Source organism: Anomalospiza imberbis, chromosome 3, assembly GCF_031753505.1.
Source record: "Anomalospiza imberbis isolate Cuckoo-Finch-1a 21T00152 chromosome 3, ASM3175350v1, whole genome shotgun sequence".
NCBI classification, from domain to species: domain Eukaryota; kingdom Metazoa; phylum Chordata; class Aves; order Passeriformes; family Viduidae; genus Anomalospiza; species Anomalospiza imberbis.
Window position 1 is genome coordinate 2,773,883 of NC_089683.1, and position 22,958 is coordinate 2,796,840.

General features: G+C 42.5%; 1 protein-coding gene across 7 annotated transcripts in view; it reads right to left on the reverse strand.

Moving 5' to 3' along the window:
• The window catches only part of KIF13B (kinesin family member 13B), a 120,144-nt gene that overhangs the window by 14,360 nt on the left and 82,826 nt on the right, over positions 1-22,958 (reverse strand). For 6 of the 7 annotated variants that reach the window (XM_068183164.1, XM_068183163.1, XM_068183167.1 and 3 more), the window contains 13 exons: positions 20,905-20,934; positions 20,281-20,380; positions 19,839-19,965; positions 18,483-18,538; positions 17,389-17,513; positions 16,103-16,279; positions 14,533-14,625; positions 13,180-13,332; positions 12,184-12,261; positions 11,627-11,680; positions 10,780-10,800; positions 4,260-4,377; positions 3,800-3,933 (listed from right to left, as the gene is read on the reverse strand). In XM_068183164.1, the coding sequence (XP_068039265.1) occupies positions 3,800-3,933; positions 4,260-4,377; positions 10,780-10,800; positions 11,627-11,680; positions 12,184-12,261; positions 13,180-13,332; positions 14,533-14,625; positions 16,103-16,279; positions 17,389-17,513; positions 18,483-18,538; positions 19,839-19,965; positions 20,281-20,380; positions 20,905-20,934 (1,266 nt within the window). The remainder of the gene's footprint in view (positions 1-3,799; positions 3,934-4,259; positions 4,378-10,779; positions 10,801-11,626; positions 11,681-12,183; positions 12,262-13,179; positions 13,333-14,532; positions 14,626-16,102; positions 16,280-17,388; positions 17,514-18,482; positions 18,539-19,838; positions 19,966-20,280; positions 20,381-20,904; positions 20,935-22,958) is intronic. The other variant, XM_068183165.1, reaches the window with a different exon arrangement.

Below are 22,958 nucleotides of genomic sequence, written 5' to 3' on the forward strand. Positions count from 1 at the left end.
TTTACACAAGGATTTTAAGCTTCTCCCCATCAGCAGGGAGGGTCAGAAGACTCCAAATCTTGCACTCTGTGGTTCTCAGCTTTTTCAAGAATAGGCTGGGAAAATAAAAAGCAATTCCAGCCATCGGGAAAGGTTTAAATTGTTGGTTTTTTTTTATTTACAGACTACTCACAATTAATTTAAAGGCACCAGATAAAGGAGAAAATAAGCATTTTCTAACTTTAAAGTATATAAACAGCTTCATCAGAACCCAATCTTTTAGGTACATAAACAGCTTCATCGGAAGCCGTTCTGCGAGTTACATAAAGAATCCTATTATGCCAAATTAATTCAATCTAACTAATTAGAGAGCAGGAAGTTCTTTCAATTATTTTATGTGCTGTCTGAGAAACACACTTGAATACGAGAGCAGATTTCATTAATTGCGGTTCATTATTCTCCAGATTAGTTACTAAACTTGCAGCAGAAGGTCAAAGACAGCAATTTTGTTCACTACCACCACCTTGACTGGGATGGCTCTGCCTGGTTTTTTTTAGGTTTTTTTTTTGTTGTTGTTTTTTGTTTTTGTTTTTGAACCACAAGCAACCACTCTAAAGTAGGGAAGATCTCTTTGTAAAGGTAATTTTGTGTGGGCTCGCCCACTTTAATGTTGATGTAGCTCTAAGCAATGGGCAGGACTGAAATAAAAAGGTGCTAAAATAATTTTAAAAGTGTATTTTTATAATTACTGATCAGAACTTATCTCCCTTTTTTACCAGCACAGGATCAGAGATTTGGTACCACACCCACTTGGAATAATCATGGTGAACTTAACTTCAGCTCCAAACCTGGAAAAAGGTTCAGTCCTGCTACTTTAAAATTTGCTTTTCATGGAATCATGGAATATCCTGAGCTGGCAGGGACCCACAGTGCAACCCCTGGCCCTGCACAGATACCCCAACAATCCCACCCTGTGCACCCCTGAGAGAGTTGTCCAAACTCTCCTGGAGCTCTGGCAGCCTTGGGAACGTCACCATTCCCTGGGGAGCTGTTCCAGTGCCTGACACCCTCTGGGGGAAGAACCATTTCCCAAAATCCAACCTGAATCTTCCCATATTTCAGCTCCCAGCCCAGGAAAGGATGATTCAGATCCTTCCACCCCCTCTGTCATTTCTATTCCTGAACCTTGCTCTCCCAAATTGCTGTTTACAGCAACAGAATCCAGCAGCTCCCAGTTAAGGGTCAGATTCCTTTGCAATTAAAGCCAAAAAAGTCATTTAGGCTTTGCCTCTCCCTGACAATTTTTTAGTTTACCACCCACTTCTCCCACCTTGCACATTCATTTATGTCCCCCTGCCACTGTGCACTGACATTTCCTTCTCCCACAGCCCTAGAGGTGCTCTTCTGTATTCCCTGAGGCTCAGAAGGATCTCAGAAAAGTTATCTTTGATAAATTCTGGTGTCCCCTCCGTGGCACAGCTCCTCCAGCCCCACAGGAGCTCCTGGCTGCCTGCCTGGCAGTGACCCCCCGAGCCCCCCGTGTCCCTCAGCCATCCATCACCACCCCCAGCTCAACTCCTCTGCCCACATTTGCAGCCCCAGGCCATTAGAAAGAAGCAGCACTGGAGATTATGGGATGGGATATTTATGATCTTCAAAAGCCAGACTTGCTGCAAAGGCACCTCTTTATTTTTGTGCTGCACAGAAGAAGCTGGAGCTGATTCTGGGGCAATTCCTTCTGTTTTTTTCTTCTTCTTCTTTTCTTTCTTTCCTTAGGGTGGGATTAGGAAAAGGTTTTTCCCCCAGAGGGTGCTGGGGCACTGGGAGAGCTCCCCAGGAAATGGTGACATTCCCAAAGCTGCCAAAGCTCCAGGAATGTTTGGACAACGCTCTCAGGGATGCACAGGGTGGGATTGTTGGGGTGTCTGTGCAGGGCCAGGGGTTGGATCAATGATCCCTGTGTATCTCTGCACCTCAGGATATTCTACAATTCCCTGGGATTGCTGACAGCAGTCAAGAAGCCCCACTTCCCTACGGATGGAGCTGCAAGGAATTTGTAAAACCTCTCCAACCAGGGAGGCACATTGCAATACAGCTGATTTGTTCCACTGCAAAACCTGAAAATAGAGATTAATTCTAACATTTCATTACATTACACAGATCCCACTGGTCATGGAAACCCTGGGCTGCTCTCCACTGAAAGCACTGAAGCATCACCTACTCCTCTTATTTTTTAAAAAACAAAGCATTAATAGCATTTCCCCTCCTATTAAAAATCGTTGAGATCATGACCTGGTTGACTTTCCATAGCAATCCATACCATAAACTAAAATCTCATTTAAGAGATGTCTCTGTAGTTTAAAACTTGATTTCTAGACAAATCATCCACGACTGATCTTGAACAGGAAAGGAGTGGGAACAGGTGGTTAGACTAGAGGCAGGAAATTAGGCCTCGTTTCTCCTCTCAGCTCTCACTGATTCACTGAGGATTCAAGAAGGTGTGAAAGGCTCTCACTGCAATTGTAAGAGCACCTATTTGCATCTTTCCATACCCAAATACCTTCAAAGAAAGTCACCACCTTCATTTTAATTCCCTACAGTTCATAGACGAGGAGGTTTGTACAATTCCAGCCTCAGCACCAAGCAAAAGGCAAGATTAAAATGTAAAATGAATCCCCAATCAAGCTACGAATATTTTAAAACTGCCTCATTCTTATCTGTGCTACATGTGCCAGAAATTTCTTTTAAAAACATGTAAGTGTTAGTAGATTTATTTTTGCTCTATCTATTTAATATTTTACTGTATTTTTATTATGCCAAAACAACTTCCTGTACTCCTGGGATGTTCTTGTAACAGCAAGTTTAGTTGTAGCAAACAAAAGATCTGGATTCATCCACAGAAAAAAAAGAGAGTTGTTCAGGGATTTTAGGGTTTGTTTGGAGGAAGATATTCTTTAAAATGTTTGCCTGCATGGCAAGAGGTGAAGAAGAGGAAGAGTCTGAGTTAATAAGTGATGAGCTTCCAGAACTCCAGGCAAAGGAAGAGGGTGAGAGCAGAGCCAGCATGGACAGAACAGAATCCCAAAAACTTTCACATGAGATCTGGCTCCAGATTCATCTTCAAAACAATTTGTTAAACCTTCAAAATTTACTCTAGAGGGAAATATTCCTTTATAAATAAATATTCCTCTCAAATACAGGAGATTACATTACTTATAATGGGATTCTCTATTTCATCTGGTGTTTTTTTAAAAGACAGAAGTGTTTTTTCAGTCAACTTGACCATGCATCAACTTCTGCTCAGAGCACAGGAGCCACATCTGGAGCAGGTGGGAGCTTTGCAGCACAACATCCAAAAAGAAAAAAAAAGGAAATCAAATGCTTCCCTGACATGTGGAGTAGATAAGAATGAACAAAAGCACCTGCCCCAGGTACATAGGAAAAGATGGTAAAAGATGACACGAGCTGGGGCGAGGGGTGGGGATATGAAATAAGGAATTAAAAATAGAATTACATTTTCCTCCTGGCAATATACAAACAACACTAAGTGCCCTTCATAAATTTTACCATTGTTGCTGCGAGTGGGAGGCCCATAAATCACCCTGGGAGTGGAAAAGCCAAGTGGGCTGAGTGTGTGTCAATAAGTTCCAGCAGCTCCACTATACCTGGATGGAGGGGGATGGAGGGGAAATGGATCATGAGGCTTTGCTGTGCCTAAAAGCTTGGTTTGCTCTGCAACAACTTCTATAAAACAGCACTCTGCCAGCAAGCCCAGCAGCACTCACCAGTATTGGATTTCGTGGGTGATTTAATGCCTTACCTGCTGTGCAAGGGGAGAGCTCTGCCTGCCCTTTTTCTCATCTCTAACAGGGAACAGGGACTTCAGCAGCTTTGGCATCTGAGGCACGAAGGACTTGACAGGATTCAGGTAGGAAGCAGCCAGGCTACCAATACCTATTGGAAAAAAAAAATATTCATACATGAAAATAATTATTCTTTGGAGAAAGGGAGGAAAAAAAACCCAAAGCTGACCCAAAACCCTCTATTAAAAAATTAAAAAACTTCTTTTTAGTCCAAGATGACTTCTGTGGTCAAAGAATTAGCCAAGGGAAAGCACTCTCTGACTTTTAGTGACACTCAGGAGCAGCAGTGACTTCATCTCATATTTAGGAAGTTCCCTGAGATGAAGAAGAGCCTTACCTGGGTCAGGGGAGTTTTCTGAGCTGGAGAAGAGCCTTACCTGGATCAGGGGAGTTTTCTGAGCTGGAGAAGAGCCTTACCTGGGTCAGGGGAGTGGTTCTGCTGCCCAGAGCCCGGCAGGGAGGTACGAGTTGGACTAATGCCTCTACTGGAGTTTGTGGCACCTTGGGACACATCTTGCTGACTCTCCCATCGACCCTAGAGGGGGGGAAAAAAAAGGTGTTTTTCCAAGTTAGCACAACAGCAGGAGCACAGAAATCCTGACACACCCTGCACAGCCCCTCTGCCAAGCTCAGAGTGCCAGAGCTGAGGAAAGACCCTTCCCCAGAGGTGCTTTTAGTTGGCAGACCCAGCCCTGCAAAGATGAGCACCCTCAGCATAAAGGCACAGAAAAAGTTCATTTCTAGACCTCATAGCTGTAATATTTCACTCACTTGTGCTGCTGTGTTGTGGAAGCTGAGTATGTTACCAGGTGAAAATAGTATGGCACTGTCTGCCTAAAATTCCTGAATATTTTGTGTATCTACTCAGGAGAAGTGGAAGCAGTGTCAGGAAAAAGGGTGAGGACAGAGCTTTAAACAAGACAAGAAATACAAGATCCAAAGGCTGGATGTTTGTGCCTGGAGTCAGAGAAAGAAGGAGTTAAACAGATCAAGAGGAAGCAACTGTGGCACTGCAAAGTTTTCTGGGAAAGAGAAAGTTGGAATATCCAAGCTGTGGATAGCAGGAGCCACAAAAAACATTAGGACAGGTTAGGGTTTTGACATGGATTTTGAGGATGAAACAAGATTATTTTCAGCCCTACAAGAGCCTGAGGCAGATGGGGAAGAAGCAAAGACAGAGAAAAGAGCAGCTCCTTTGCTTTCCCAAGATCCCAGGTTTCTCTGGTTGGGTTTTCCCATGGATCCCACACACCATTCTGCACACCAGGGGTGATTTCTCTTGCTTTTACAAAGGTCCACTGTGGTTTTGGAACCTTCCTCTCAAACTCACAGCCAGAAACTGGCTCAGTGACAAAGCCTCTTGGCTAAAAGAGAGAAACCCCAGGCCACTGTTTCACACCAGCATGTGAGCGTCAAGAATCTGCGCGTCCAAATAAATTTTTTATTCATTCTCTCATTTTGCTAGGCAAAATCATTTATAAATTTGTCTGCAGTGATTACTCCAAGTGACTGGCCAGGGTGTGGCTCTGCTGAAGTTTCATGTGGATGCAGGACAGGGCTTGGTTTTGCTTCACCAAACTGAGAGTGCAGAGCTGGAAGGGAAACGAAAATTCCATGGGGCTGTCCTGAAAACACCTGAGGGAGGCACATGTGCAAAATCAAACTGCCAAAGAAGCTCCTTCTCATTTACCTAATTTATAGGAGACCTGAAGACAACTCATTACCCATTTATGAGCTTGTGGGTCAAAAAAGTCCAGGCCCAGACTCTTCAAGAAGTCTCAGGGTCTCGTGGGAAAGTGTTGTCCTGCTCCGGTGGCAAAATATTCTCAGGACAAGCTGGCAAAGCCTCACCTTTCCACAGTCAGAGGTTGCAAGGACAGGATGGTGCAGCCAAACTGACAAAAACTGGTAAAGAGTTGTGCTATGGTTGGTCCAAAATCTGGATTTTGTTGTACACCTGAATTTTGCTTGTGTTTTGACAGATGTAACAGGAAAAGAAATACTTTCACAGTAAAAAGGTGCAGGACTTCCAAGGGATGGAAGGACCTGCTGCATCCTAGACCGTAAGTTCAGTGTATTTTTTCCTGGAGGAAGAGGGGGAAAATGTGCTTTTTCAAGAAGCTCCCCACTGTTGGATGCAAGGAATTAATCTGACCTTGAACATAAAAATAATGACAGGCAGCCAAACTAATCTTAACTGGAACTTGAAGTCATGAATGTTTCACAAATAATAAATAAGCCAGGATAGGAGGAATAGATTTCTGCACTGGGTTGAAGGTCACTGTGAGCAGCCCAGGGCAAGAATCATTTCCATTTGGATCTATAAGTCAGTCCCAGGGAAGCTCTCCTGCTTTGAATAGCAAGTAACCTCACTTGGGCAGAGCAGGACCTGTCCTCAGCCCTCCTGCTCCAGGTACAGCCAGTGCTGCACCTGGGAAGACAAATTTGGGAAAACTGACGGGTGTCTGAGGTCACTGAGGCATCCTGGAAGTGAAGCTGATGGAGGCCAGGCTGGGAGCAGCAGGGGTTTGGTTAGTCTGCTGGTTTTGAGGACTTTGGTGTTTAAGCCCTTCTTGAAAGCTTCCTGCTCTGCCCATGCCTTAAGCCTCCAATTCCAGCATCACCTTTGAACTGGAACTCATTTATGTCTTACACACATCCAAGAGTCATGTCTGAGGCAGGAAAATCCCACAAAATGCTTCCATTAAACGATCTTTCCTATTCCTCATCCCCAAACTCTGGGTTTTTTTCTTTGCTTTAGTGTTTCTATTAGTGTAGATTTCTCTAAGGTGGCCTTATCATGTGCAGAGATCAATAAAAAATAGAAGACTCAAACCAAATAGCACAAGACTCAAAATATCTTGAAATACTGGTTTTGTTGCCTCCTGGCCTAGTCTGCCATCAGCCTGGTCCGTGTTGCCACTGGATAAGGAAAAAAGAGCTATGGAAGAGTGAAAAGCATCTGAAAGCTTTGTTTTTGGAGAATATAAAGCTTTATTAGTGATCCTTTTGGATCTTGGAACAGTGATCCTCTTAAAGACAAATGGATCAAGGTTCCACTCTTGAGCCAAGCCCACGTGTTTCTGGAGGCCACAAAAAAAGAAGAAACAGAAAGAATATTGCAAATACTCAAGAGTATTGTAGCTTACTAGAACAGGGACTCGGTGCAGGTAAAGAGCAACTGAATAATTTTCTGAGTCATGATCTGTTGAGTCAGAAGTGCCCTTCACTGACTGTTCCAAGAGAAAAATTATTTCAAGCAATATCCTTTCTAGCCTTGTTTGGGGAATGCTGAAAAAATGAAGTAGGTAAGAACCAGCAGAACACTTTCAGAATATTCATCCTTCACAGAAAGAAAGGCAGCATTTGGTGACTTCTTCTGTAGGAAAAGGCTTTTTTCTTAGGATCTTTCAGAAATTTTGCTTTAGCCTTGATATTATAATTTTAAGTATTTTGCCAGGCTAAATAAAGTGAAGGTCCTGAGAACAGGAATGAGAAAAGGATTGGTGTGTTTGTTTACTTAAGGCATGTTGGGTTTATGAATTTCACTTGCTTTGGAGAAAGTGCAGAAATCAGAGTTTTAGCTTGAAGGTCAGATTTGGAACCCTCAACTCTGAGATGACAACAAACCATCAAAATTAGGTTAGTCAGAGCAACGGGTGGAGAAACATTTGGAAAATAAAATACTGGAGGCAACTGGAAGTGTCAACTACTGTGCAGAGGGAAAAGGTAATTCATGAATGATTTTACTAAGCTGGATTGAAAGATAACCCATGTCAAGCTCACTAAAATAAAAATAATTATTAACTATATTAACTTGATGAAGTTCCCAAGTTTCCCATCTGGATGTCATCCAGCACTCTCCCGTGCTGCTTCGTGCATGCACCACTACAAGTTTTAAGTTTATTCTTATTATTTAAGTACTGTGAATCTTTTCTCTCTCAAGAAGGGTGGTGAGAGAAAGAGAGGAAGCTTATAAATCATTTGCCCAGAGGAGTCATCATTTCATGAATATATTTGCTCTCTGCCAAGTGACCAAACAGAGGTCAAGTGATTCAATTTAACAAATCCAAGTAGCCACTAGAAAAATGCACATCCCTTAATGTGTTTTAATGCAGAGCTGTTTATAAAGTGGTTTATTTTTATAAAACCTTCTCCTTCTTCTCCTCTGCTTTCCCTTCTTTCACACATCCTCCATGAAAAACCCCAGGGAATTTATTTCATGCACAAAACCTTTAGGGCAGGTAGGGATGATCACTACCTAAGTCATCTGGAGGCTTTACCTGACAAATCTTTCCTTGAAGTTGACAGACCATTAAAATGCAGCCACTGGGTAAGAGAAATGAATAGTTCTTGTGTTTTATTATTTCAGTAGTTCAGAAAAGGCTTAGGAAAAGGTGACCATGGAGCACTGGACCACAAGCAAACAGCTGGGACACACAGCTGGGACAAAAGGCACTTGTTCTCATGAACAGCAGGATTATTCAAGTTCAATCTACATGGTATCAATTTGCTGAAAAAAAACTCTGGTTCCCAGAAAAGCCTGAAGGTTGAATGGCAGCATCTTGTCTTACTTGGATTTTGAGCTACAAATACTGGGCCTTTGGGAAAGGATGGACAACTGTCCAAGACAAAATGGTTCTTGTCAGAGGTGTTTAAAAAGCAACTCGTTGATATTTTTCATCAATATGTGATTTGGTCTGATCTGTAAAACATCTCTTCCATTCATTGTGCCTCTGATTCATCCAGTTTAGTCAACTCAATTTTTAAATTCATCGTCCAAATGAATTACATTAAATTAAATTTCCAACAAAAGCCCCCTTGAACATGAAAATTCACCCCTTGTATTTGATATCAAGACTAAGACACTCAATACCCCTGCATCACTTGGTGTGCATGGAGAAATCAAACTCATCTCAGTCTCCCCTAACCTCATCTGCAGTGATATTAAAAATTAAAAATTGCCTTTTACTCATTTAAGCAAGCAGACAGAACCTCGAGGTGAGGCCGTGTGCAGTCCTGCTGACAATATGAAGTCCATAAAACTCTTCTGAAGTAAATTCAGAAATTAAAAATTCCCAGTGGTGACTTAAATATTTCCCAGGAATGCACAGCTCAGTGTGAGTCATCCTGCTCCCTGGAATCTCTCTATGCTGTCAGCACACTGGGATGTTCTTTAAGGTGCTTTTTCCCCAAAATGTGCCAATCCCACACCTCTGCTCCAGTCCTGGAGAAGGACTTTTCCAGCTCTCCATGGGGGTTGTGACCACCCATCCACGTTTTTACTGCCAAAGTCTGCAAGATGAATCCATGCCTTATTTCTGCATTGAAATTCCTGAGCTGCCTGTTGTAGTTGCATTGACACCATCTTTAATTCTTATTTCAAGTCATATAATATTCTTGTTTAATAGTTTTGGTTTTTTTTAACAGGGGCATGAGTCCTGGCTCTTCTGAGTGTTGGAGAAAGGAGCAGTATCCACATCCCAAATTTTACCAGCATTGATGGTGTTTGACAGAGCAATGAGACTCAGGAACCCTTTCCACAAAGCTAAAAATCCATGGTAAAGGCACCAGGAAACAAGGAACAACAATTACAGAGAGAAATAAAGAAATGGAATAAAAGTTAAGGAAAGGAATATTCTGGGATGTGCCAAGAGCTCCCATCAATATTCTGCACTCAGTTCAGGTGTTGTTACGGTCCTGTGACTGCTTTTTGCTGTGGTACATTAAATCATTTGTTTGGGATTGGCTTATTATAATAAACAACACCAAATTCCTGGTCAAATGACAATAAAATAACAATCGATCACTGCTAGAGAAGACTTCTTTGCCACCAAATTTCTCACCAAGGGACAAAAACATCCAGCTTAACCAAAACTCTGCCTATCAAGCTGTTCTCAGTTCCTTTATGCTAGACTGGACAGGACTGATCTCACCACTGAGCTCGGTGGTGTCCATGTGCTACAGGGACATGTAAGGATTTGTTAAATATTTCATTGGGATTACAAAAGCTTTTGCTCATCTTCTTATTGAAACTGGATCACTGCATGGCAGACTAGTCTGGGTTGGGAGGGCTTAAAGACCACCTAATTCCAGCTCCCTGCCCTGGGCAGGGACACTTCCACTAAGTCAGGCTGTGCCAAGCACCGTCCAACGTGGCCTGGAACCAGAGATCCCTTCAAAACCAGGAATTCCCAGCTGGGGAGGTCCCATCTCCATGTCCTGAGGAACAAGTGCCTTGGATTGAAGCTCACTGCAAGCAAGGGGAGCAGCTCCACCACCTCAGCTCCACATTCCTGCAGCACAGAGTCTCTGTCAGCAACTACAGCCATGGCCAAGAGATGCAAAACCTCATGCAAGCCACTGCCAACAATTCCAGTTAACCAAAGCTTAAGGGGTCATTCCTCTGAGAGCACTAACACAAAACTAAGGAAAAGCATGTTTTCCATTGGCCCAGTTATTATTTTAAAGTCACTTGTTCATAGAAATCAAGAATTGCTCACACTGAACTATAAAAGCCATAAAGCCTGAGCAAGACTTGAGAGAAAGTCTCAACATTTATCTCATCTCCAGGCTAATACTCACTGGCAGATTATTTAGATATTTACTTTCATGTCTATTTTTTTCAGCTGAGAGGGAGTTATTTCTGAAATGACTTCACCCTGTCCAAAAATCTGTGAGAAATGGCACTGAACAGCTCCAGCTCTGTAAGAACCCATCAGATGCACCCAAGGAGAAAAGTTCTCTGCTTTGTACCAGTTCACACTGCATTAATGACAGCATTTCAATGGAAAAACTCGTTTGCTCTGTGCTATGCAAATGAGGCACCACCAGCAGCATCTTCAAAGCAGGAAATAAAAGCGTGTGAGTGAGCAATATCAACTTGATAGTGAGATAAAATTATTATCCCACTCATTAGGTGGACCTAATGCATTACCTCTGCTGGGACCTTTGGACTCTGAAACACGCAATAAGAGAAATCATTGAGGGGAAGGGAGGAGAAAAACAGAAATCATTAAGAATCCTAAACTTTAATTTTTGCTTTAAAAACCTTACAATATTGAAATACCCCAGAGTTCTCTCCAAACAGAAGTTGCTACAGACACTTTATCACCTGCACATATTTTAGTATTCTCTCCATGGATCAGATGTAGCAGATTTAGCAACCAATGCTGGAGCACTACATCAAAATTCTATTATTCTGTGCAACTGCATTATGCATTAAAATGCCTTGTCACCACCAGATTCTCCCCCTCAAGATGACTCCACGCTTGCTGGGCAGCGTATCTATCAGGAGGAGATCCTTCAGCTGATCTAGGATTTGGAAAATAGGCTTAAATTTAATTTTGCACCTTTTAAAGGAATGCTTTGGGTCTATAGTGGTGTTTTTAAGGAGTGAAATGGGCTGGATTACCACCCACCACAAGTTTAGGACCACTGGGAGGTCAGGGACTTTCTTCACAGCCTTTATTCTGTCTAGAGGTCTGACATACAGACCCAAACCTTTTCATTTCTTCCAGAGTTTTTCCTCCACCCAGGTGAAAGCTCTGGGAGAGCTCTAAAGCTGGACAATGCTCCTGAGCATCCCAGAGGGGCTGGGACAAGACCTGGGAACTTCTCCAGAGAGGTCCAGAGCAGCACATCCAAACCTATTTCTGTCCCAAGGACCCAGGAGCACATGGGGGTGGCCCATTTTTCAGAGATATTTCCCATTTATGCTCCTAATCACTGGTAGATTAATTTCCTTTTTTTTCCCCAGTTTTCCCAGATCTGCAGATACTCACCCTGTTACTGCACAGGTTATAAGGGGGGGCTAAATCCTGGCGGCTTGCAGAAAGCTGGAAAAGTTAAAAGAACCAGAATTATTTCTTAACAAGAACTTTAAAAAATTCATAACTATGCCTCTTGACTAGTAAGGCTGAAAATAAACAGTTTTGTGGTTAAAGCAGAATCAAAATCCAATAAATTAAAGGTGAAAATTTAATTCTTGACCTTGGAGGAGCCAGAATTTGACATTCATTTGATTACCAATTCTATCAAATTACTTCTTTCCAAATTTTGGGTAGCAGAAGTCTCATTTTTCTTATGCACAACACTGGTACAAAGCTCAAGTTCAGCATATACTTGTAACTTGTTTTCAAATCTTCTAAAGAAAAACAGAAAAAAAAAAACAAACCAACCCTTCAACTTGGAAAGGAAATGAAAAATCTCTATTGTTCAGGGGGAAAAGAAAAACAGCACAGAGGGGTCAAAAAGAAGGAAATTCATTGCTCTGTTCCATGATTCCAGGACCTGAGAATGAAGAGTGGAGCTGCTGGAGATGCCAGCAGGGAAAACTCACCCGATTCACGTTGGGGGAGCTCAGGCTCCTGCGGCAGAGTTTTCCTTTTCCCATCAGCTGCTCCTTTACAGCAACTTCCTGGCAGTCACAGAGAGCAAAAGGAAGACAATAAGTGTATTTGGCAAGAATTAAAGCTCTGATCGTCCCAGGATAGCTTTGTCTGTACAAGTAAAATGTTTCTAAGCTGCCTTGTGGCACAGGCTGCTGTCTGTAAAGTTTACACGGCTAAAATTATGAATGGATAAATTTTAACATCTGGCATTTTGCTGATTGGCACGTGTAGGATTTTGCAGTCTTGATTCTAGGAGATGACAGAGATGCAAAGACTAAGACTCTCTTTCCTAGCTGAGCTCCTATTTTAATCCTTTAAACTAATTATAAATGACAGGGAACTTGCTTTCAATATTTAAAGTGCATCGCACTTCCCTGTGAATTTATAGTGGGCAGGCACAAGCTCCAGCTTGTTTTGCATAACTTTTCTCTTTGTGCTTGCATAATTTATATCCAGGAGAACAATTTTCAACAAATGTTTTTCTCTCCTGTATTTTTCCTGGTAAACAGATCAAGTTATGGAACTTAAAATTAACCCAATCAATGTCTTTTTTTATTGGCATGATGGCTTTGGTGAATTCAAAGTAGAATATGGGCATAATGACAAAAACTCTACTGGCAATCACAGAAACTGTTGGTAAAGCTTCAGAAAGCAAAAGCTAAGGCCACATAACTCCTTTTCCTGAACCAGAATTAGCAATGAACAGCCTTAAAACCAAACCAAGCCCCGCTGAACTGTGCCCTGAGCAGGGAACTCCCAGCCCCATCCGTGCTGGAGCTGAGCGAGGACATCTCTGCTTCCCTGGATCTTTGCCACAGGCCCACTTTGGGAGGCTGAGGGGTGCACTGGGGTGGTTTTTGGGGTTGTTTGGTAGTTTGTGGGCACTCAGGGGGACGTTTGGATTGCACACACTGTTCTCAGGGCACTCCCTGCTGCAGCCAGACCTGGCGCAGCCGGTCCAGGGTGAGGATGTTCTCCACAGCCAGGACGCTCCGCAGGTACTTCTCAATGTAGGCTTCAGAGTCAGCTGAAGCTGCATCTTCCACATTTGCTGCCATCCTGGCCAATGCCTCCCGCTCCTCAGCCCCTTGAGCATCCTGGGGAGGCAAAAAGAGAGGGCAGCATATTAAAATAAGCCCAAAATCTCCCACGTCACTCCCGGAGAAAGCGCATTTTTAAACTGCAGGGCACCAGTTCAGCACTGTTTGTCCTTGAGCTCAGGGGCAGATGAGAATAATGGAATGGTTTGGGTTGGAAGAGACCTTAAAACTCATCCCATTCCACCCCCTGCCATGGGCAGGAACACTTTCCACCATCCCAGGCTGCTCCAAGCCCTGTCCAACCTGGCCTTGGACACTTCCATGGATGGGGAGTCCAGAGCCTCTCTGGGCAATCACTGCCTCACCACCCTTGGAGAAAAGGATTTCTTCCTAATATCTATTCTAGATTTCTTCCTAATATCTATTCTAAATTTCTTCCTAATACCCAATCTAAGATTCTGATCCAAATAAACACCTTGTGCCACGTAACCTGCACAGGTGCTCCTGCCACTGTCACAGACATCTCAAGCTGTATGTGGTTATTGTTTTGAGGCTTTTTGGGTTCTTTCTGAGAGTCTCACAGCAAGACACTGCCATTAATTAGCAAAAGGGCTGCATTCAGATATTTCATAATTAAAAAGTGCTCGAGCACGTTGGGGGCGTTATCTAACCTGAGAGGAAAACAAAATTTCAAGTGAGCTGCAAAAAGAAAAAAAAAACAGAACATTGCTGGAGAAGCATTTCAACACAGAGTGCAAAATGCAGCAGAACATGAAAGAGCCAGGCAGCAATCAGAGTTTTGGCTCTTCATGTGTTAATGTTTTCACAAGTGCCCTGATAGAGCATCTCTTTGGAAAGAAAGGATTAGCATCTAACTGGGAATATGCTCAGGAATCAAGAATTGCACAAAGACATTACTGAGAAAAAGCCACTTTGTTATTTTTTTCCACAGATTCTCGTGCTCCCCACAGCAGGCACTTCACCTGCCCATTTTTCCTCCCTCTTTTTCCCCCCTCTCTCTCTTCAAACTGCCTCTTCAAGGACCTGAGCAAATAGATGCTCACTCAACAAAATACACAGTGACACTGATAAGACAGAGGTTGCTGCTAAGTCACAGCATGTAAAGGAACAGGCTCCATCTTTTACAAACCACAGTTTATGCTGGCAGCAGCAAGAGTCAGCACACTCAAAATGAGGGGGGAAAGCATAAAATTAGAGGCTCTTGGACAATTTGAGACACTCTGATTTCTTATTCACCTCTGGAATGTTTGAGACTATCTCAAAAGTGACACCACAGCCAGGGATGGAACTTCGGGGGGACATTCTTCGCAGGAAACTCTGTGCAAAACCCTGGGAGGAAACACAAGGAAAACTTGGATTAACAGATTCCAGCTGAAATAAACATGAGGAAAACGTGGATTAACAGATTCCAGCTGTAATAAATTCAGTTCACAATGCAAGAAGCCCAAACTCCAAAGTCTAACCAATAAACATGTAAGAGCCAAATATTTCAACTTGGAAAAAATAATTTGCTTGCTTATTGTGGATACAGAGAAGGAGTCACTTCCTTCCTTGCAAGGTGACTGTTTCAAGCATCAGCTGCTTTTAGAGGTGTTTTTTTTTTCCTGACAGAGCCCTAGGTGACTTGTCTTGAATATTGACAAGTACAGACATTAAATTCTTGACCAAAGAGATCGTTATGAAGAATGATTTAGGGGGCATGGTCATTGTTTATGCTGACTTGGCGCCTTGCAGGGTTAAGAACTGGACTGTTGAATTAATGCAGAGATGAGTCATTCAAAGATGCTGCTGAGACAAACTCCCAGGAAAGGTTATTGACGGGGGTTTTTAGAAAAACAGGAAGAAAGCCAAAGATTCTGTGTTGGATGAAAGTAAAAAACGGCACTGACTAAATCTGTAGAAAACAGAATTGATGAAGACTTCACCCGATTGTGATTATTGGCACGTTCAATTGATCTGTTCAATACAGTCTCCCGTTTCATACGACAAAAAATTCACAGATCTTCCCTTGCTGAGAAAAACCTTCTGCCTGATGGAAGCACCAAGAACTGGGGTTCTACTTCCAGCACTGGGAGTTGCCTACAGGGTTTCTGGGTGTGACCACACCTCTTCTCTTTGCTCTTGCTTCAGATTTTAACTACAGATGGGCAACCAGAATAACAATCCAGGCTTTCTGCTTTGTCATTATCACTGCCAGGGGAGGCTGGATTCTCAGACAGTGCTGAAGAAACTCCTTCCTCCCCCACCGTTCTCAGGATTTATATTATTTTCAGGGCATGATGCTGCAAATGGAATGACAACTTCACTGCCTGCCATTTATCAAACACCCTGCTCTCACCTACACATTATTGTAAGAGCACCAGCTGGAAAACATAAAGGACCAGGAGTGATTAACTCTGGTGAATTAACACAAGGGATCTCTCGTCCAACTGTTCCTAGTTGATTTCTAAATACCTGGAGGTGTAAATACAAATGGTTAGCATCAATGTGTGGACTTAATATAGGGCTAAGGAAACACAGAAGTTCCCTTATGCAAAATACAAACTCCGAGCTTACGAGAAATTAACTCTTCTTTTTCCAGTGAGAAAGCGCTCTGTAGTTAAGAGAAAAATTAATTTCTCATATTTAGATGCCTTAAAAAACAAGCTGTGTCATCATCCACAACACAAGGGATACCAGGAAAATGACTTGGCAGCTCAAAGCCTCGCTGGACGCTGCTGATCCGGCGCTTCCACCCAGGCTGAGGTGGGGGGAGAGAGGAGGGAATGCGAGTCCTGGGAAGTGGGAAGGGCTGCAGGATCTGTACCTGTCTGCCATAGACGTTGACACAGATGCGCTTGCGCAGCACCAGCTGCATCTCTGCAGGGTGGCTGAGCTGGACAGTGGCTCTGACAATCAGGTAAACCCTCTCCTCTGCCGCCGTCCCCCTGCTGAGCTGGATGCAGTCGTGGACTGTGGAGTCCCACGAGGCTTCTGCTTTCACCTGCAAAAGGGGGGGGGGAAATAAATGTATCCTCTAATAAGCATAATTAGGTGTATAATTAACTGCAATTAATTAAGCATAATTAGCAAAAATACATAATACATAAATTTTGAGAGTCGGCTTCTCCGTTTCGCTCCCTGTGAAGAAAAAATCCCTGCACTTTAGAAGAGGCCATTTAAAAATCAAGATCAGTTTGCCAAATGAAGACGTTGGGATTAAAAATGCCAACTTGCTCAAACTCTGGAACATTTCCTCTTGAAAAAAGATCTTTGAATACCCAGGATCATTGCAAATAAATTATAAAATATGCAGAAGTGCAGGACCATTTGGCCTAATTTATTATGATAAACCAGAGAGCAACAGAGATTGCAGTGGAAATCTTCCATCACACCACAAAAATTCTCCTGTCTGTATCTGAGAAATAACTTTGCCGAAGCCTTTCTAGCAATACAGCAAAAACCGGAATTTTTCTTCTTGCATGTTAAAATATAAGTATTATTGAAGATTTTATGGTTTCTCTTCAAGCCATAAGAAAAATGGCCTGGTAGCCAAATTTCCAGGTTCTAAATACAAATCAGGACAAAAAAAAGTCCCTAACAGAACTACCAGGAATAAAGCTCCTCTGAAAAATAAAAAACATTCAGAGAAAGGAGCAAAATTGTAAGGAATAAAATAAGTCAGAGATTCTAAACATAATAGTAGAAATTACAAACCAACAATTGCAGAGTTGTGAAACTATGAGTTATGTGGCAAAATAGAGGATAATGAATGTAACAATGCAGAGGTAAAAATGTTTACAATTAAGATTGTTTGGCTTTTCAGCTGGGGCTTTTGTACTCTAATTTGCTCAGGGATTTTGCTTTGTTAAATACAAACTGAATCTCAGGCTTTTGGAATGTTTGGATTTGGATGAAGGAAAACCCTTGAGTTTTACTATTTTCCAAATCATGGTTATACTCCCAGTGAATATTCCTTAAAAACACAGTTGCTCACAGGAGCAACAAGTGCTTTATCACTTTTATGACCTATTTGATGTATTATTTTCACATGTGGACATATAAAAAGAACAATTAAAAGACTGAAATTCCCTGGTCTGCAGCTTCCCTTACCTCACTGTCGTGATGCTTCACAATCTGCAGCTCAAAGAATTCCTCCTCCTCCTCTGCCACAAGAGTAGCATCCCAGCCTCCTGCCTCTGGGTCATCCAGGTTATCCTGGGAGCTGAAGTCATCAGCTGCAGACAGGAGGGCATGTGGAAGGTGAGGAAACACAAAGCAATCACCCTTTTTAAAAAACACCAGCAAGTCACGAATTCACATTTTCATCCCCAGCTCCCCAGCTTGGCTACTTAGACTTCACCTACAAAATTAAAGCTGAATTGTTCCACTTCAAAAAAAAAACTCCATTTCTATAAAAAAGTGTGCATAAAGATTTGAGGACACAGACTCAAATGTGCCTAATAAAGGCTAGTAAATCTCCCCCCGTGGCAAACACCCCTTCCTTGCCCACAGATGGAATTTCAGCACTGAGCTCATTTGGCATTAAATGTGTGGTGCTGTTAAGATAAACTGCTGGATGAGCAGGAGAAAACACAGTACTTTTAGATCATGACTAAACAAACTCTTAATCTGGCTTTTGAGAAGCTCAACCTGTCCTGGCTGGAGGCCCTCCCCATGAATTATTAACCAGCTCCTCTCTGAAGCCATTGGATCCATGGATGTGCTGTCCCAGGTGGAAATACCACCAAGGCCAGAAGATTGCAGCCCAGGTCTCCTCACAACAGGCTGAGTGTCACCTCCCCTTCTCACCTGACATCTCTCATCCAAACATTAACCCTCTTTTAAACATCCTGTCAAGGATTTACTTAACTGACTGCCCCCTGGATTGCTTTGGAGCTGTCAGCTTCTTGGTTCCAACTTCCCATCCTTGGTAGGAGCATGTAACAAATACATTGTTCAAACTGGATCTTGTATTGGGATGCATTGAAACATGGGATTATTAAAACCTGTGGTTCCTTCCATCCATAATATTGTTTATTTTGAAACATTAAGCAATATGTTTCAGGGAAAATGGGCACTTCTCCAATTAATCCACCTGCCATTCCAGGCTTTTGTTAATTTTTAGAGCTTGCTTCAATTCTGAAACCTCACTGGCTGGACAAAGTTTGTTTTCAAATTACTCTGCCATCTTAAGGACCACTTACCATTCAAGTCAAGGAATATAACAGGAATGTGAGTTTCCATACCAGCCACAGGAGTCCTAAAATACAAGACAGGGACAATGGTGGCATTTAAAGTAACAGAGATTTACCCAGCACACGTCCCTGATGATCCAAACCCCCAGGACATTGCATTCAGTCTGCAATTTTTAGCTAGACCATTGATAACCTTGGCAAACCTCTTTATTTTAATATACTGCTGCAGATTCCAAGAGACTCAAATAAATTAGTGTTTTATATCAGCTCTCTTAGAATTATTATCTTCTTTGACCTCTGCTTTCTGAAGTGTTTTCTCTCTCCTAAATGCTAATAGCAAAATTCAGTTTATTTACTCTGACACACACATTCATGAAATGCAAGCCCCTCTATTTTAGTGATGGCAGGGAAAATGGGGAATCAGAAAAGCCAGACTCAAAGTTTTTAAACTAACACTGATGCTGCCACTCCACACAGTTATTACTCTTTCTTACAAAACACATATCGAAGAGGCAAATCTGATAAATTTATAGTGAACAAGAGCAGGCTGGAGTCTTATGTAATATATAAAGTGCTTGAATCATACTGAACATTTCCTCTGGTGCAAACCAGATTCCTCCTGGAGCAAGTTTCCTGAGGCTCCACTGTTTTCAAACCTAATGAAACACTTTGATGTGGAAGTTATGTGTTTCCAACAAGAACTTGGTATTTTTTTATGTTTTAGAAGCTCTGACAAACTTCAGCTTCAAACTCCATGACACTCAATTCCATCAATAAATACTGTTAGAAGCTTGCTCAGAGAAGATATTCAGGAAGTTGCAAGCAAGTGAAGTTGAGTTTAAGGTGAAACAACCCCGAAGCCTTATCTGCAGTTGTTGCTCACAGCTGATCCAGCACAGCAGTCTCAAGTCTAGTGCTCTCTACTATTTTTAATGTTCAGAAAATTACATGGAACACTTGCTGACTAAACAGAGTTTGTTCTCAAACCAGGAGTGCAACAAAATGCTTCTGGAGATGCAGTTTTATGATGAGAGGGCAGCCTTTTAAGTGAATGAACTAGGTAGTTAACATATTAGCTAATTTTTTTAAATGGCAAGTGCAGTGGTAATAAATATTGATTCCTTTTTTCAGAAGGTTATAATTACACCCTGATCGATAACAGTATCGTTTACCAAACAGCATTTCTGGATTTCAGAGACACAACCTGATAACATAATTTAAGCAAGAGGCCTAATTTTAACAACTTTGCTCATGCAGGGTACAGAGGCCAGATTGAAGAGAGGAAAAAAAAATGGCCACAATCCAAAGCCAGGAATGAGCTGTGCATCATTTTTACATCCCTCCTCTGGGAATGGATGTTCCTACCACTCTGCTGGAGCTCCAGGGATCCCACTGCCAGCAGAAGGAACCATCACAGCATTCCTTTCTTCCGTGAGGGTCAGCCTCATCTCCAACAGCTGAGCCTCCCGATCAGCGTCGTCCTCTGTTTTATCTGCAAGATGTCAGGATGGCAGTCAGGAGAGCAGAGCAGCTCTGAGCGCCTCTGGCACGTGGCAGGGACTTTGTACCCCCCATGAAAGAATAAACCCTGCTCTGCTCACAACACAGCACACAAAGAAACACCCCAAAACAACAAACAATTTCCTAAAGGCCTCTCCAACTTTAACTTCCCCCCCAAAAAAGCAAATTACTGCTGAGTTCAATGATCCAACTCTCCATGAACATATTTTCTAAGTTTGACGACATATTAAGATAAAAAGTGTGGGCACATCTCTCAACCTTTTACCTTTAACAGAATTTTCCTTACCAGGCTTCCCCACGAGTTTCTGCAGCTGCTGATCAAGGTACTCCTGGCGCTTTGTTAAGGCACAGAGCCACTTCCGACGGAGCCTCTCCAAGTCCCTGTCCTAAAAAGGGGGGAAAAACCACATTAAATATTGCCCCAGGAGAGCCTAGGTTTCCTGACTGTGGTTTGCACATTTTCTACAAACCCTTCTGCTCATCCTACACCCAAGCAGAAGATGAAGACACAACCAAACCCTTCAACTTTCCATACTGTATTTGAAGTATTTTTGCTTGCCAACTCTTCAGATTTTTTTCTGTACTACCCAGCTGAAAAAAACCCTTCATTTCATACAATTCTTTGCCCCCAAACTATTCCAAAACTCACTGACCACTGGAGCTGGAAACCCCAGTCCTCACCACTCCCCTCAGTGTTTAGCAGCCTCATGTCAGGAATCCATCCCTACCCCACACCATCCCACTGTTATGGTATCTGCAAATGTGCCCTTAAAATGAATTTTTTCAAGTGCTCATGTCCTTTAAAAAAACCCCAAAACACCAGAGCATCCTTAAGAACATTCAGTTCCTCCTCTAATATGCTTTAATCTGAAAACTTCTGCAGTTGTAGGAGAGAATTCTAAATTTTTACCTGATAACTGTCCATCTCATCCTCTTCTTCCTAGGCCAAAACACAAAAAATCACGCCATTAATTTTTTTTTTGATAGCAGGAAACATAGTGAATGCAAAAGGTGTAACTATTTTAAGCAATATTAACAGTCTTACATAAAAATAAAAGTCTGAGTTCAGCAATGGTCACAGAATTAAAACGCAATGACATCCCAAAGATTTGCTGCTATCATCTCATCTAAACACCAACCAGAACAATCCAAAAATTATAATGGAAAAATTCCATTAATGTTGACTATCAGAAGTCTTAATAATTGAAAGAAAGTGGAATACAAGAAAGAAACAGGAGAAACACCTTAAAACCTGTTGATCCTGGACAGCAAAGAAAAATGCTGTTTTACCTCTAAGACTTAAGTGTTTCAGCAAGTGCTGAAAAATCAAAGTCTGGTATAGAATCCCAGAACTGTTAAGGCTGAAAAAGACTTTTAAGTCCATTGAGTCCAGCCATCAACCAGCATCACCACCACGGTCAGCACTGAACCTCAAGTGCCACATCCACGTGTTTTTTGAACACTTCCAGGGATGGGGACTCTACAACTGCCCTGGGCAGCTGTGCCAGGGCTGGACAGCCCTCTCCATGAAGGAATTGTTCCAAATATCCAAACTGAACCTCCCCTGGTATAATTTAAGGCTGCTCCCTCTCATCCTGTCCCTGTTCCCTGGGAGAAATCTCCAGACCACCTGGCTGTCCCATCCTGTCAGGGAATTCTAGAGAGGAAAATTCCCCCTGGAGCCTCCTTTTCTCCAGGCTGAGCCCCTTTCCCAGCTCCCTCATCTGCTCCTGGGGCTCCAGCTGCTTGCCCAGCTCCATTCCCTTCCCTGGACACTCTCCAGCCCCTCAGGGTCTCTCCTGCCACGAGGGGCCCAGAACTGCCCCCAAAACTGAGACGTGTACAAATGATGAGGTAACTTTGCTGTAAAGGAGAACTATAAAAACCTACTGTAATGATTAGGGAATTAGAACAGCAGCCACACCAGGAGTGACAATGCAGACTTTCAACCTTTTATTCCCATTATCTTCCCACGGCAGACACCACCTTTAATTCTCGACCTTCGTCCCAGGCAGAGCCTCTTGCAATGAGCACCACTGCCCCTCCTCACAGGGAATGGAAAAGGAATGAGGGCTCCAATTCTCAAGGAGTTATTACTTATCTAGTTAAACAATAACAAGCCACCAGAGCCTACTTTTCTACCTTAACCATGAAAGCAAAAACTTAGCTAAGCTAAAATTAAAAAGCCATAGAGAAGAGGCATTTCCTTAGTTCAAGGTCTTTAGAAAATCTTTCACATTCCACAGATACCTGATCTACCTTAGATAAGAAAAATGATAATAAGGGGACTAAAAATCCAGGTGCTGATGTCCAAAGCCTACTGTAAGCAACACGTCTCATAAAATCTGATTTTCAATGGCCCTTTCCCATGGGGGTTATCAGTGTCAGGCATAACTCACTGGTTTCCCTCTCTCAAGTTGAGTTGAAGTCTTTCTCCTTGATAGAATGCACTGTTTTGGGGACTGCCAGCTCTGTGGAGTAAGTCTGGAACTGGTCAGTGGATCAGAAATTCACTGGGGAATAAGTAAGGTGAGGCAGACAGGATGCTCCCCTGGGACTTGTCTCTACAAACCAGGCTGAAAGGGGCACTTGTAGGTTGTCAAGGAAAAACTACAAGAATCCATCATGCTGTCCTAGGAGAGAAACTTCCTCCATTCAGGAGTTTCCTGGCTTTATAGGAAGGAAATGTGGGTATCAGGGGCTGCTGTGATAGAAGAGCTGAAGAGAGAGCCAGCAGGAGCATAATGGGGAATGACAGGAGCAATCTGCCCAGGATGCTGCTGGAAAGGTGAAAAAATTCCCCTTTTTGTACCCTAGACACACAATTGGAAAGAACAGCCCGGGTTAGAAGACAACAAAAACCCCAAGTACTTCAGAGCTCAAAGGAAAAGCCATCCTGATTAAGCAAAAAATAGGGGAGCAGACATGGATTGAACCCTATTGAGCTGTCAATAGGGTAAATAT